A 14837-nucleotide genomic window follows, 5' to 3' on the forward strand; every position below is an offset into this window, starting at 1 on the left:
ACGGATGCGCGGTCGAGCAGCACACGAAGGACGGACCATCGCGATGCTGCACTCAAAAGCAGCCTCCAGCAGCCGCATGGTGCGGGGTTGTTGTTGGATGGTGGGGCTATTTCCACCAATCAACCTTCAGGGCTGCGCGGGAATCCCGCCCGAACCCCACCGTGATGGCCCAGAGAGGCTAGCACCATTATGTCAGCCAAGCTGTCCTTGTGATTGGCTCCGGCCGTGGACGTCCGACATTTCATCGCAACGGGCTGCAGGGAGCGACCGGGGGGCTGAGCCTTGAAAAGGGGCCTGGTCGCCCCGTGGTCTCTTCGACCCTCAAGAGGACATCATTAATATCCCTCTGCGCTCAAGTGATATTCTTGGGCCTGGCTGCTTTTGGCTGCACGCTGTCATGTCACCGTGGTAGGTAGGGTCGTTTGCTTTGATGGAGGCAAAGAGCCCACAGCGCAGAGAAGGATCACTCCATCTTTGACAAGGTCTACCCTTCCCGGCCTAACTGGTTACCCGTCACCACCATGGATCCGCTCTCAATCACCGCAAGCATCGCGGGCGTCACCACTCTCGCCTTTCAAATCTGCTCATCACTCGCTGAGCTGCGGTCCCTATGTAAGAGCTTACCAGGGCGACTTCACGCAATCAACAACGAAGTGTCAGATCTTGAGGTCGTCCTTCACCAGGTGGCAATACTGGTTAAAAACCGAGCAAATATCCTGCCGGAGACTCAAATTGCTGCGATCCCGTACCTTTTGAAACAGGCAGCTCTCAAATTGAGCGAGCTTAAAAGCGTCGTTGACAAGCTCCTCGACGCCGTCGGCAAAGCTAAATTTGGTCTCTCTGGCGCCTATGCTTGGCGGAAAGAGCAAGATACTTTGAAAGCTCTCCAAGACGATATCCGCTCCATCAAGTGCAATTTGAACATCCTACTTGGAGCTTCGAACTCGTACGTTTTGCTACGGGCAGTTTCTTTATGATTGTCGGTCACAACGCTTTTTAACCAAGTCATACTGACTGGGAGGCGGTTGGCTCAGCCATGATATGGTTCAGATCTATCTCAGCATTCAAGCCATATCTGCATTCACCCTACAGTCCTCACAGGAACAAGTTGCCATGAAAGATAAATTCATAGATACCCTTACGACCGTGGATGAGCGAATAACTCGAGTGGAGCAAATGCTCCAAACACAAACTCATCAGCTTCAGGCGACCCAATTCCAACAAGTTGGTGCGTTGTACAATGTCCGTCGGACCAACCGGCGCCAAAGTCGATCACGGCCAAATAATCCTACGGTAACCACTCCAAACTCGGAGGGTTTGGCGGTGCGCGTCAGTCCTTATGTTGTGTCCTGCCGGAGCGACTGCCGGTGTTCATGTCATAAGCAACAAAAGTCATCAACCCCGGCGCTTTTGAACCGTGTATTTGGGCAACTATTCATCGGGTATGCAGGGTTACCTTTCGTCAGCCCGAAGTGCGACATCGAAAGCTGCAGAAAATCTCAAGCAAGTCAAGTTAGCCTAGAATACTGGTTTCCCCTTGGGTTTTTCTCCTCCACTATCGTACGAATGCAACTTGGTCATCATCACAACATGGGATCACTCTTTCATCTCGATACGTTGACAAGAGTGCCTGACTCGGCCCAGTGCGTGAATCTTGCCGTAAAAGGCGATATCGACGGTTTAAAACACTTGTTTACCCATGGTCTGGCTTCTCCTCGTGATGTCAGCACTAGTAGAGGATACTCCCTGCTTCGATGGGCACTTTACGCGAAACAGTACGACACCTGCGAGTTCTTGATATATGCAGGAGCAGACCCCGATTACAGGCCTTTGGCAGGCTCTGACAACAGTCCACGAATTAAGGCATGCCATTTCTTACTTGAGGGTGGCCTCCCTGACCAGGGCGTAGTCGCCCTTAAGACCATCACTAAAGGGAGCTATTTTGAAGATTTTATCGAGGACTCAAACTTTACACAGATCCACAGGGTTGTACTGGGTCTATCCCTTCTTGACCTGGAGGATGAGATTGTATTGCATCCTGAAGATCTTAATGCAACTGATTCCATGGGCAGAACCCCCCTTGCTTGGGCTGCTGCGCGTGGAGATAGCCGGAGTGTTGTCACTCTCCTTAGCCATGGCGCTGATCCAAATATTACAGACATTCAGCTATCTGGACCTGTGTCTAATGCTGCAGCCCGGGGTCATACAGTTTGCGTTCGCCTCTTACTGGAGGCTGGTGCCGACCCCGATCCACCCTTGCCAAGCGGAGTACGGAAAGGCAGCCCTCTCACCGTCGCAACGCGCAACGCCGTAGACCCAATGTTGTTAAAGAGCTTGCTCGACTTTGGCGCAGTCGTCGATTCACGCGGTACTGATGGTCAGACACCACTCATCCACGCTTCTCAAATGGATAACTCGAGTTTTGCCATGCTTCTACTTGAGTATGGCGCGGATATAAATGCATTCACGGACACCGGGTCGACACCCTTGACCACGGCAATTACGTACAACAGCCACAATGTCCTTCGATTAATCCTTGACAGATGGCACGAGTACTCTTCATGTCCACGCCTGAAGGGGCCCAATCTCTTGGAGCTGGTTGCGTTATATGCAGATATTGAAACCATCAATATTTTAGCGGGCACGGAGCATTTCAGACTGAGAAGTGATAGGCAGTACACACTCGGAGACTTCAAGAGCCGCTTGCTCAAACGTCCAGACGTGACAGAAAACCTAGCCTTTGCATTTGATGAATTGCTGGATATTATAAACCACATGCCTGACACCAGGGAGGGCACAGAAAGCATTTTGGAGGCTGGCTTTTACTCCTGCACTTCTTCACCTATCGTTCTCGAGGATGGGCAAGGCTTCGAAAGGCTTGCCAGGCGTTTCTTTCCTTGTCTGTCCTCCTCGGACTCTGATAGTGACCAAAATATCAAGTGGCAGTCTTGGAGCGACGAAAGTTCGAATGACAATTTTCAGGACGCCCTTGAGGATATTCATTCAGAATCCAAGCGCTAGAGTCCTCCCCCCCAAACAAACCAAAAACAAAAAAAAAAAAAAAAAAGGGAAAAGAGAGAAAAAGAGGGAACAGAGGAAAAGGTTTGAGCTTCACTACGAAGCTCAAGGAAGAAGACGAGCTTGCCATGACGAAATACCACGTAACGTTCTCAAAACCTGGTATTTCGCAGCTCCTATATACGAATAACCTGGCCAGAAATGTCTGACGTTGATGATTTTTATATCGTCTCCCAATCCGTTGCTTGGATAATAAGTTGGATAATCCTATATCTCCACAACTACGCCTTACTGGGGGAGAGAAATGTAGTCTTTACCAGATACTTGGCTCGGCTACTGTTAGCAAGATGTTTGACAAGCCTTTTGACTTCTAGGTACATTCTATGCCCGTAAGTGGAAATAGCATCAACAACCGTTGATACACTTTACGGTGGAATCCTCCCATAACTGGACGAAAGAACCGTCTCAACCTTATTATCGAATCTCAAGGCTTTACGGCATAAATCTTGAAAGAGCCTATGATGGTGTCAACAAATCACGTACGGCTCCCGATCAGTTGAAGTATCTTACCTGCCCATTCATTGAAATCAATATTTTTAATCGTCGGCTTGAGTGGAGTGCAGGTGTTGGTGCCTCCACAGCATGGCATGTCGGCACCGTCATCTTTGGCGGTAGTATATATATTTAAGTCGCTGTTCGTGTCCACGATTACGGAGTCTGCTTGCGTCAGAAATATTTCAGGCATTGAGTTTGTATTCCCAAACGGGGATCAACATACCATTGAACCCAGCATTGCGGAAATATTGCTGGTAGCCTGAAACCTGGCTCGCGCCTGCTACGCAGCCAACATAGAGAGCCATGTCATTCCTGATTTCTGGTGGAAGCTCCTTTCTCGCGAGGATGTCACTGATGGCCACACGACCACCAGGCTTGAGGAGTCGAAACATTTCGTTGAAGACGAGTTGTTTCTCTGCTTCTGGGACGAGATTGACCACGCAGTTGCTGATGATGCAGTCCGCTGTAGCATCGGGCAGCTTGACATCGGTTATGCGAGACTCAACGAACGACACGTTATCTGCTTTGGCAGTCTCTTTGTTTTTATGTGCTCGTTCAAGCATATCCTGGAGCTAAATTAGCTCATACTCAGTTAAAAGGGCCGACAAGAGATATCTTCAGCCGAATTTCGAGGAAGTGAAGTGGACTGACCTTATTCATGTCGACTCCAATGACCTTCCCTGTAGCACCAACTCTCTTGGCCGCCAGAAAAACGTCGAATCCTGCTCCGCTGCCAAAGTCGACAACCGTTTCTCCCTTCCATGGGTCAGCTTAAGTGGTTTCGTTGCGTGATCACCGTCATATTGGGGGGTCCTTACCTCCTTCAGGTTCGCCAAGGCCAGCGGATTTCCGCAGCTCAGCCCCAGATTCGCATCTTTGGGGATGCTGGTGAGCTCAGACTCGCTATACCCGAATGCCTCGGCCACCTTTTTGCTGTATTCGTTATCAGTGGTTTTGGCGGCGGAGCTGTAATGCTCCTGGACGTCCGCATAGACTTGTTTGTTGTCCATAGTGGTAGATATCCTTGTACGTATGTGTGCCGTGTGGGAGGATAATGTTTCCTTTGGATAGCCTGCTATGGAAGAGAACTGCAAAAATTAAGTGCAAATGGGACACTTGCCTGATATATTTATATTCCTCGTGTCTTTTCGCCGTTCTTCTTACTGCCGGGCCGCCGTATGATGATCGACCAATCAGGGCGTGCGAGTGACATTCCAGTTTTCCAACGCCACTCCGTAGTTAACGGCTCCAGAGAAGCCCCGCTCGCCGGCTCGAGACGGGTCAAAAAAAATAAGGCAAATCAGAGGAATTGGCTGGCTACACTTTTCCTTTCCATGTTGAGATAATACATACAGTGAATATAAATCAAGCATAAGCATGAAATCTAGCAATACATCAGGGTGTACCATGGCTGTTCCAATCTTTTCTGAACATACGAAGAAGTCTAAAACAACTCAGAATGCGGGGATTCTAGCACCAAGCAAGCAGTAAAAATGAAGGCAGACATCTACAGACAACAAAGTCCGTGCTTATACACCCTGCGGTTTTGTCACATTATGAATTGTCTCTTGAACCCCTGGGCTTTCCTGCACTGTTCCCATGATTAGGCTGGTCTTCATACCTTTCCGCAGCCTGGAAACAGATTCCTTCTGCCCCTTGAAGGGTGTGTATTGGAGTTGGAGGAGTTTAGTGGCTTCCATGTCACAAGTACGACTGAGTTGAGCCAGCTGCACCAGCTTCTGTTGCGCCTGGGGCGAGAGACTCGCGGATGGCTGATTTGATGATGAGGCGTGTGGTGGGGCGATTTGGGAGATGAAAATGTTCAGTGTGACGGACGCGGTGCGCGCGAGGCTTAGAATCTGGAACGGAAGAAGATAAAATGCATTCAGGCTGAAGAGACTGGAGAGCCAGGCTGGGAGGTATGTAGCAGGCATGAATACTCCATCACGGTGCGTGAGGAGAGACACTTCGAGGACAAAAAGGGCAAACAGCGTATAGAATCGCCACTGACTGAGGTTTCAGCATCTCATCGATGAGTCGGCGGATTACGCGAAACTTACGTATCTTCCCCATGGCGAAAACCAAAATGTATTCAAAAGTGCTAATGTGACTAATCCAACAAAGTACTGCGGTAGTAACGCATAGAGCCCTTCGTACAGGAGCTGCGTAATGGTGTAGGTCTTTCTGCCTTCGATGACCTCCCTCCCAAATCGATCATAGACGAATCGCCTGGTGGGGTCAAGCAGCGTGTCCTGCGCAAGTTTAAGATGGACAAAAAGGTCGCCGGTGCTCGTGCTCTCAAAGCCACCTTGTTTATCAGGGTGGTGAAGCGCGGCTAGTCGCCTGAATCGGGACTTGATGGTCCGATCGTCGGCGGTAGGTAGCACACCGAGGATCTGGTAAAAATCTCCCTGCGCGCGGATGCGGTGGTATGCGTCGTAAAAGGTGTAGAGAAGATAGCTCGTCACGACAAATATGTATATTCGGCGATAATGGCGGGCATAGCAGGGAGAGGAAGGATGTGGATGCGGTGAACCAGCACGGATGGTAATACGATAGTAAACAGATTGGAGGAACGAGGAGATAAACTGGGTCTTGGTTAGCGAACTGAATGTCCGGTGGATGAGACGCGGAGACTTACGCGGGGGAGAAAGGCCCAGCCAGCAAAGGAGAGAATAGAACCAGTGATGTCGCTCATATTCTCTATTGCATTCAGTAAGGAAACAATACTCTCATTAGAGTGGAGTTAGAACAAGAAAGCAAAATCAAAAAGGAGAGAAAGTCTACCGCCCATTCAATGTCACCTTCATCGCAGTGGATGTGCCCTGGCGCCCTGTTATATGATAGCTGTCATCGTCGCGGCGCTTTATTGCAGCGAAATAAGCGCGCGCTTAAGGCTGCTAGTTCCCGCTAGTGAGCCCCAAGCCGGACCGCCAAACCGCAAATCTCATGGGAGAAAATTTCTCTGCAACGAAAAAAATACCACGGCTGCAGCGCTTGACTGGACGGAAATACCTAACCACAGACACAACAATGGAGACAATGTTGGTATCGTCGCCTGTGAAAAAGCGGAAGAATAAAGATGAAGACCACAAGTTGTCGAAAAAGCGAAAACACCATGATCCCGGCACACACTCCAGTCCCGAACACAAGAAAAAGGAGAAGCATCACCGCAAACACAAAAGCAATGCTGAGCCACTACATCCAGAATTCTCCTTGGAGCATACGAAACCTCTCAGCAAGTCGCAAGGCTCTCAAGCCGACTCCCAAGACCCCATAGATTCCTCGCCTTTCCACCTCGTCGAAACGACATTATACCTACCTCTCTCGCCGATCTCAATCTCTCCCACTCACGCTCTCTCATGCTTGATATCCGAACACGTTGCGCCACTACTATTAACTTACTATCCACCGGTCCGAGGAATAGTCCTTGCCTTCTCTAACCCGTCAATCTCATCCACACCTCCCCACCCTTCATCAAGCTCCCACCAAAGCGCTACAACTCCGCAACCGCTTACTCTCGCCGTAACTGCTGGCGAATACGGCGTCCTGTACGTTTATCTAACGATCACCTTACTCGTCTTTCGCCCGGAGCGCGGCCAGACTCTAGAGGGATGGATAAACGTGCAATCGGAAGGTTTCCTGGGCGCCGTCGTTCTCAATCTCTTCTCCGTCGGAATCGAACGCAAACGGCTCCCCCCAGACTGGAAATGGGTAGCTCCCGGCCAGCAACCGGAATCAACACCGACCATGACCCAGGACGAAGATGATTCCGACACCAACTCAGATACGGAAAATTTTCGCCCGCTTAAAGGCGATAAACATATTCCCGATGAGCATGATGATGAGGCGTCTGCAGCGATGGGGTATTTCCAGACGCGTTCTGGGAAACGGGTTCGTGGGATGATTAAGTTCCGTGTGAGGGATGTGGATGTAATTCCCGGCAGCGAGTGGGATAAGGGCTTCCTTAGTCTTGAAGGAACAATGTTGAGCCCGGTGGAAGAAGGAAAGCTGATTACAGAAGAGAAGAGACGGATTTTGGGGTATCAAAAAGGCGTGACTATCGTTCAGAGCAGTGATGGTGATGTGGAGATGTCTGGAGGCCTCGTGGCCGAAGAAAGTCGCGACGATCGCGCAGCAGGGAGTGCGGAGAAAGAGAAGAAGAAGAGAAAGAAAAAGTCGAAGCAATAGTACACCTATCTCACTGATCTAGGAGCCATTCGTACGGAATCGAGGTTTGACCTGGAAGTTTGCATCGGAGTTAAACACTGGCTGGATAACATAAATTGCGGCTGAAAGAATTCACTGACTTAATATTATTCGTATTGCTCTAACTATATCGACTTGTTACATATTTATGAAATTGCTTCTTACAAAACCAGAAGCACACGAAATTATGCACTGCACCAATTGGAAAATTTACATTCTTATTGTGCTGGGGAGGTCCAACGACAGTATATCCAAACCTTTCTCCAATTCCTTCTTCGTCGGCATGTTTCCTCTTCTCATTAACTCTGCACACTTAGAATTCAACGGATCCATGTTCATACTCGCGGAAGCAACAACCGTGTCACCAAGGGTGTAAAACGCAGCGAACTTGAAATTGTCCGGATCTCCGGTTAAAATCACGTCGTCCCATCCGTTCATTGTATTTCCGCAGTACCGTAACTGCTGGCCCAAGGCAGACCAGAAAATGGGAATGAATGCTTTCGGGCGCACTTCCTTTGGTGGAGAGGCTAAAGCGTGGGCAAGAGTGAAACCCACGCTTCGGCCAGCATTCTGTGCAACATCCCAATGTTCAATCCGAACATGGGTTCGATCACCTTGGCCGGCTCCGGGTCCGTGGTAGGGATATGTAGCGATGTCGCCAATGGCATACACGTCTTTAAGGCCATTCACAGCGAATGACTCGTCAGTTTTGAGAGAGCCATCTTGTTCCAAGGTAACTGCTTCGTTGGATTTCAGGAATTCCGTTGCCGGCGATACTCCCACTCCGAGGATAACGAGATCAGCTGGGAGAACCGTCCCATCCTTCAGATGAACCGCGCCAACCTTTGATGGATCCTTTTCGGAGGGAGAGGCCTTTTCCACGGAAGCGGACATGTGGAAGTTGACACCTTGTTTCTCCAAAAGCCTCTGGAATATCTTACCAACCTTTGCGCCCATGACACGCTCCAATGGGGCCGATTCCATGCCAATGATCGTGACTTTATTTTCCTTTGATAGGGCATTGCCAACCTCCATACCAATGAAAGAGCTGCCAATTATGACAATATTCTTGTTCTTGTCGCCGACTGCATTGAGAATCTCCTGAACATCCGTCACAAAGCGTAGAACGAAGACATTTCCAAGATCCTTAATTCCAGGCATAGGTAGCCTTCTGGGGACTCCACCAGTAGCAAGGATGAGTTTTGTATACGGGAATGATTTTCCGGAGTCAGTGGAAACAGTTTTCTTATCAAAGTCGACAGCCGTAGCATTATCTGAAACAAGGTCAATGCCTACGGACGCATACCATTGGGCAGGGCGAAGAAGTAGTTTACTCGCGTCCGGAATAAGTGCCTTGGAGAGCTTGGTCCTATCGAGCGGGGGGTTTGGTTCTCGGGAAATGATGGTGATTTTCCCCTTGAATCCTTGTTCCCTAAGGGCCTCGACAGCTCCAAATGTACCGCTTCCACTGTGCAATAATGATGTGGTCAACATTCTAATGCAGTAACAATTGTGAAGGATAAACTGCTTCTTACCCTCCAATTATAACGATCCTGTCATCTCCGACGATGGAGCATTGATTAATCGGCTGGCGCCCATTGCGCTTCAAGGCTTCAGCATCCGCTTTAACATAGACAGCAGAGTCCTTTTCAAAAACGTCGAATTTTTCCAGTGCATTCGGTGCTGGCGCGTCTTCGATATCTCCGGTCGTGACATTGAAACAAGCTACAAGGAAAAGAAACGAGCATTATTAGCATGCATATCACTCTAGGCATTGGGGTTGACCAACGTACCTCCGTGCCAAGGACATGTTATTCTTCCATCCGGAGTCAGCACACCTTTCACCAGTGGGGCGCCATAGTGGGTGCATCTCGCTGTCAGGGCATGGACTTGGCCGTCTAGCTTTACAAAGAGCAGCTTTGCTTCCTCCAGTCCTTCAATGCTGACTTCTCTCTTCTCCCCATCTTTAAGGTCCGCTAAAGAGGCGAGATCTTTGAGTTTATAATCAGAAGTCATGGCTGCCAGTGAACCGATCGAGTTACTGAATGGCCGGTTCGGTGTGAAAATCCTAGTACTAATCTTGGGACCTGCAAAGTGTGGCCGTATGGGCAAAGAATTGAAATCAGACAACAAACCCCATATAGATATGGGCCTTGAACGCAGATGGCTTGAGAAAGATGAAAAAGAACGCTTCGACCAGCAATGAAGTATAAAACGAGCAGTGAGGTGGGATGCGGGGTGTTGAGAGGGGAAGACCATGCTATCCTTGATTAATTGTTGCAGTGGTATTATCTCATAACATCTACTCCGTAAAGAATTAGTTACCACAGTTGAAGGACATGGACCGGTTCAATCAACAGCAAAGACGGTCCATGAGCCCATCGGCAATCCCGCACACTGGAAATGCGATCTCAACAAGAAAATTTGCCCACTCAACGAGGCCGCTCATCGTCTGCAGATCCCGCTGCACCGCCGCGAGCTGGCTGCGAAGCGCTTTGAGGCTGCACTCAAAACAGTTGGCGTCATAGTTGCGGGGCCAGCCAGCCAATCAGCATCTGCAATTCGTCAGCGGGGGACTTGCGACGTGATTGGCTGGTCGCCTCTGACGCCAATTTCCTCTTCAGGCGTTGCTAAAGTTGTAATGCATGGAATCAGCAGCAGCAGCGTGGTTTGGGAATCAACATGCCCTTCATCCAGTGGGGGTGCAGACAGAAGTATCAGCGCTTAATAGTACAAATCCTAATCCGGTAAGTGATCCGAGCCAAAACATCACGGCGCCGGAAGAAACGCGGCCTATATCGCGCTCCTCCTCGTCTTCACCCTTCGCTCCAGCGAACCGTTCCTCTTCATCGACGAGTTTGCCCTCCTTGGTCGACGTCTTCGGTACTGGACCGAGCTGGGTAGCCCTTGCGACTTTGCAAAATCCCCATCGCTATTTCCAGGCGATACAGGATCACTGGACAGCGTCAGGTCGACGAGCTGGGAGCCCTCGGGGATTTGCAATTGACATTTGGGGGCCTGCGAACTCATGGGTTCCTCCTTAACAATCTGGGAGGATCTTGACCTCTCCTTGGAACTTGATTGCTCGGAAATATCCGGTTGGTAGTCCCCGTCCCTATCATCATCCCCGTAAACGAACAACGGTTCAGGAGATCGTTGGCGCGGAGATGAAAGGACCGGTCGCCGAACTCGAGCAGGTCTCTTGGGTTCGGACGGCTCAGTGATCCGAGGAGGCGCGGTGGATGCAATCATAGCATCTAGCGCTGCTCCATCGCTGGTTTCCCCGAACAGAACACGATCCACTTCATAGAATGGATTTGTCACCATTGAGCTAGCAGATGAGCCGGGTCGGTCATTTTTCGTGTCGTCCTGGACGCTAGAGGGTACAATGGACAAAAGTGATTCCGGTTGGCTAGTTCCTAACGGTTTTTCCTCCTCTTGAGAATCATGAGCATCGCTGTGGACTGGAGATTTCGACCTGGTATTTTGACTCTCGCCAATAATATGCCCGCCTGGCCCTGTGTCATCGAGATCGGTTATATAGCGCAGACCATCCTCAGAAGGTATAGATAATGCTGAAACAACCGGATCGACTTCCTGGGCAGCGTTTTCCATAGAGCTTGTTTGCACCAAAGGAGATTCGCTGATGGCCGTATTATTCCCAGTTCCAGTAGAACCGGTGATAGGACGCAGGGCCGCCCCCGGGTCAGGCCGCTCGCTTGTTTCGCGGACCGGAGTCTTTTCAAACCCGCTGAAAGCTGGAGACGCTATCGCATAGTCCTCATCCCCTTGTAATTCCGAAACGCCCTTGTCCTCCTCTTCCACGGCTTTGGTTGCATCGGCATGGGGAAGGAGTTTATGAGGAAAGGTTAAATCAGAATCAATGCCCGACCTAAATCCAGCATCGTCTATTAACTCTGAAATGTCTCGTCGGGTCTGAGAGGAAACCTGAACTATTTCCATCTCTTCGGGTTCCTGTAGAACAGATACGGGTATGCGGTCGGGACTAACTCATACGAAAGAATGAGCCACAAAATTGTCCGCAAACTTCAAAAGGAAACAATAGCAAGGAAATATTATACGGACAGGACATTCGCTTGGGTATCTTCGACAATTACCTCTCCCAAATTTTCAGCCTCACCGTCTTCAGCCGGTGCATGTTGTAACAGCTTTGCCTCCATCAACTGGCACACTTCCATATCTCTTAACCCGTCGTCTTCGCCTTGATCCTCATCATAACCCGGCATTTCAAATCCTGAATATTCGCGTGGGCCTGTATCCTGATTCTGTGGTCGTTCTTCTCTGTCACGCTTAGCGAGACGAAGTTGGACACAAGCGTCATCCAGAATCCCCTCTACGACCGCTGTGCGATAGTCTGAGACTACGGGCTGCCAGTTGGTCGCTTTCGAAACCTCCAGTTGTTTAAATGCTATAATAGCACCAGGTTTAAAATCGGTTTCAGTGGCATTCGGGAGGGACGATACATTCCCGAACAATGGGAGATCCTCCCCTGCCTCTGTAGGGCTTGCTTCCACAAGGTCTTCCTCAACCAGTCCCGACCGCTCTTGGACGTTGTATTTCTCAGTAGTTTCAACAACGGCCGGGGAAACTCCCTGCACATTATCTTCCTTTTCAGAATAATTTAGCGTAATCTCGGTATTCAAATAGCTTTCGGGACCGTCGTATTGATTGCCTTCCTCTTCATAAACTAAAGATTTCCTTTTCCGCTTTTTATTCTGACCATTTCCACGATTCCGCCGCTCGCGGATTTGCTTTTGGCTTTCAGCGTCCCATCTTTGAACAAATGGAAATGGTGGCGGCGGCACTTTCACATCTTCATATATACATTCGGTAGCTTTCAGAATGATGAAATCTTGCCAGTTCTCCACTGGCATAAGAGCTTGGCTCTTTCTCGTTGATTCTGCCGGTTCTTTGATTTGCTCTTCTTTGGCTGTAGGTCCAGGTTTCTTCAATGTTTCCGCAAGCTGGGCTTTTAGACGCTCCGCGTCGCTCTTGGTCTTCGGGGTACGTAGGCCGAGGGAGCCAAAAAGAAGACGCCTCGTGCTGGCTAAATCTAACTTCGCCTTTTTGTTAGGCAGTCGATCTTCCGAAACAGGCGTTGCTGTCGCGTCAACCGAAGAACTAGGCTGTACAGCCTCAGGATCCTGTTGCGCAGAGTTTGGAGACACGTCTACGCCTCCCGCTTCAATATCCCGTAACAGTTGCGCTCGCCGTTTCTCGAACTCGGCTTTGGTAGGAGACATCACTTTGTCAGTTTCCGCTGTACATTCTAGAGGTTTCGGCACACTTCTCCTTACGCCGGCCTGATCCCAAGCACGCAAGTCATCAAAATTCGCATCCTGAGGAAGAATCCCAGCAGCCTTCATCTTTGCAAGCCTTTTTCGAAGTTTGGTCCGCAAATTACTGTGTTTCGTTCTGCGAGAACCCATGCCGGGCGGATTCATATTTGGCCGGGCAATAATCTCCGAGGTGAGAGCTTCAGGTTTCGCGGGTGGTTTTTGCACTTCAATCACAGAGACATCCGACTCAGAGGCGGAAGAGGTATCATCACTACTAATGGAAGATGACACGGAAGACGATGCACTCGTACTAGAAACGCTAGGCGACAAATCCGAACTGGAATCATCCACTTCTTCACTCGACTCTTCGGAGGAAGAACTCATGCCACTCTCGCTTTCCGAAGAGTCTGAGCTCGATGATGAGAGGATGGACTTCTCTTCCTTCACCACAGTCCATATCCTGTTACCAGCCGGTTTGCTGCTATCTTTTGTCTCTTCACCTGACACCATAGCATCATGATCAAATTTATCAACAGCATTTATGACCACAGCGCTATCCGAGGTTAGTGGCGGCTGTTCAATTCCTTGTGTGTCGGTTTTATCTCCCGTTTCCGATAGTTCCTGTGATCGTTGGCCATTGGCATCCCCACGTGGCCCGACTTCAGCAGGAGCTGGGCTAAGGCTCCTGTGAACACACCATCCTTCTTCAAGCCTGGGAGGTGAAGGTGTAGTCCCTGAGCATCTTGTGACGGAGCGATCGCTAACCCATTCTGCCTCGTTTATGCGTCTCCTTTTATTCCTTGGAGGAATCTTGATAGGAGGGCGAGAAGGTGCACCTCTTTTCAGAGGTCTTTTCCCAAATGCAACTCCGTCGATAAGATGGGTACCATCTGTCGCGATTTGATGACGTCCTCCTATCTGTCGTACCTCTAATTCTTCATAATGTAACGGACGAATTCTAAACCACCACGGTATCAGTTATTAAAAGGATCTTCGAGATAGCCTCGCCTATACCGGCCTTGAGATTGACTCACACAAGCTCATCACCATCCCTCAGTAGATTATCAACTTCCATAAAATGCAAGCACTCAGATCCCATCAACTCGACAACATAGTCTTCCAAGCCCCATTGTCCTTCATCTTTCCGATAACCCGACCGACTAGGCTGAGTTTCGAGAGGGACAACCTCATTAATATCTGCTAGCAGCTGGGAAATTGTATACCCTCCAGCCTTAGAAAGCGACGTCAAGGCCGTATTGAAGCTTGTACTCCCGCTAAGTCGTCTCCCGGCATTGAGCGCCTGAGACCCAGCCGCCGTGAAAGAGGATGCAGCAGAAGGTTGATTTGATAAACCCGGAGAGCGGAAAGGAGTCGACCAGAGGACCCGGGTGGCAGGGAAGTCGTGCCTGTGGATAACTAGGTGAAGACGCATAGTGTTGCTCGCGTGCAGTTATAGCTCTGCGAGTCGTGCGATTCTACCCGCGGGTCATTGTTGAGAATGGGCTTCGAAATCCACTCGACGTGAGTTTGCAACCTCTTAACCAGGAAGGTGAACCGCTTGGGGTTTATACCTTGATGCCTGAAAAGGTCCTCAGCATGCAACGCAAATTCACAACAGAGAGAAAGGAGAGTGGGATGGTCGTAAAAGCGCGTTATCGCGTCGGTTCTTCCCGCAAAAGCTTAAAATTGCTCTCTTTGCCCGTCAAGCACATGTCTATGTAAGCAAACTCTAAGCAATGGCTCATCAAGGCATAT

The 14837-nt window shown here is 49.7% G+C and overlaps 6 protein-coding genes across 6 annotated transcripts; 2 read left to right on the forward strand and 4 right to left on the reverse strand.

The window, feature by feature from the left end:
• Positions 1 to 521: 521 nt before the first annotated feature.
• Positions 522 to 3021, forward strand: CIMG_07774 (ankyrin repeat protein; the record flags this gene model as incomplete). Its single annotated transcript, XM_001240610.1, has 2 exons — positions 522 to 946; positions 1035 to 3021. The coding sequence occupies 2 exons, from the start codon at positions 522 to 524 to the stop codon at positions 3019 to 3021; spliced, it is 2412 nt and encodes an 803-aa protein (XP_001240611.1).
• Positions 3022 to 3502: 481 nt separating this feature from the next.
• Positions 3503 to 4642, reverse strand: CIMG_12018 (ubiE/COQ5 methyltransferase; the record flags this gene model as incomplete). Its single annotated transcript, XM_012358537.1, has 5 exons — positions 4392 to 4642; positions 4225 to 4329; positions 3797 to 4139; positions 3589 to 3735; positions 3503 to 3534 (listed from the first exon to the last, which is right to left on the reverse strand). Exons 1-5 carry the CDS (start codon positions 4581 to 4583, stop codon positions 3503 to 3505), a joined length of 819 nt encoding a protein of 272 aa, XP_012213960.1. The 5' UTR covers positions 4584 to 4642.
• A 240-nt stretch (positions 4643 to 4882) lies between these two features.
• CIMG_12017 (membrane associated DnaJ chaperone) lies at positions 4883 to 6388 on the reverse strand. The gene is made up of 3 exons (XM_012358536.1): positions 6215 to 6388; positions 5634 to 6161; positions 4883 to 5579 (listed from the first exon to the last, which is right to left on the reverse strand). The coding sequence occupies exons 1-3, from the start codon at positions 6269 to 6271 to the stop codon at positions 5103 to 5105; spliced, it is 1062 nt and encodes a 353-aa protein (XP_012213959.1). The 5' UTR covers positions 6272 to 6388; the 3' UTR covers positions 4883 to 5102.
• A 218-nt stretch (positions 6389 to 6606) lies between these two features.
• On the forward strand, positions 6607 to 7764 carry CIMG_07772 (RNA polymerase I subunit Rpa43; the record flags this gene model as incomplete). Its single annotated transcript, XM_001240608.2, has 1 exon — positions 6607 to 7764. One exon carries the CDS (start codon positions 6607 to 6609, stop codon positions 7762 to 7764), a length of 1158 nt encoding a protein of 385 aa, XP_001240609.2.
• A 228-nt stretch (positions 7765 to 7992) lies between these two features.
• On the reverse strand, positions 7993 to 10041 carry CIMG_07771 (AIF-like mitochondrial oxidoreductase Nfrl; the record flags this gene model as incomplete). The annotated part of the gene is made up of 3 exons (XM_001240607.2): positions 7993 to 9250; positions 9318 to 9507; positions 9576 to 10041. The coding sequence occupies 3 exons, from the start codon at positions 10039 to 10041 to the stop codon at positions 7993 to 7995; spliced, it is 1914 nt and encodes a 637-aa protein (XP_001240608.2).
• A 534-nt stretch (positions 10042 to 10575) lies between these two features.
• CIMG_07770 (uncharacterized protein) lies at positions 10576 to 14672 on the reverse strand (the record flags this gene model as incomplete). The annotated part of the gene is made up of 3 exons (XM_001240606.2): positions 14117 to 14672; positions 11869 to 14040; positions 10576 to 11788 (listed from the first exon to the last, which is right to left on the reverse strand). The coding sequence occupies exons 1-3, from the start codon at positions 14512 to 14514 to the stop codon at positions 10576 to 10578; spliced, it is 3783 nt and encodes a 1260-aa protein (XP_001240607.2). The 5' UTR covers positions 14515 to 14672.
• Positions 14673 to 14837: the final 165 nt, after the last annotated feature.

The sequence above is a fragment of the Coccidioides immitis genome, assembly GCF_000149335.2.
Source record: "Coccidioides immitis RS genomic scaffold supercont3.3, whole genome shotgun sequence".
NCBI classification, from domain to species: domain Eukaryota; kingdom Fungi; phylum Ascomycota; class Eurotiomycetes; order Onygenales; family Onygenaceae; genus Coccidioides; species Coccidioides immitis.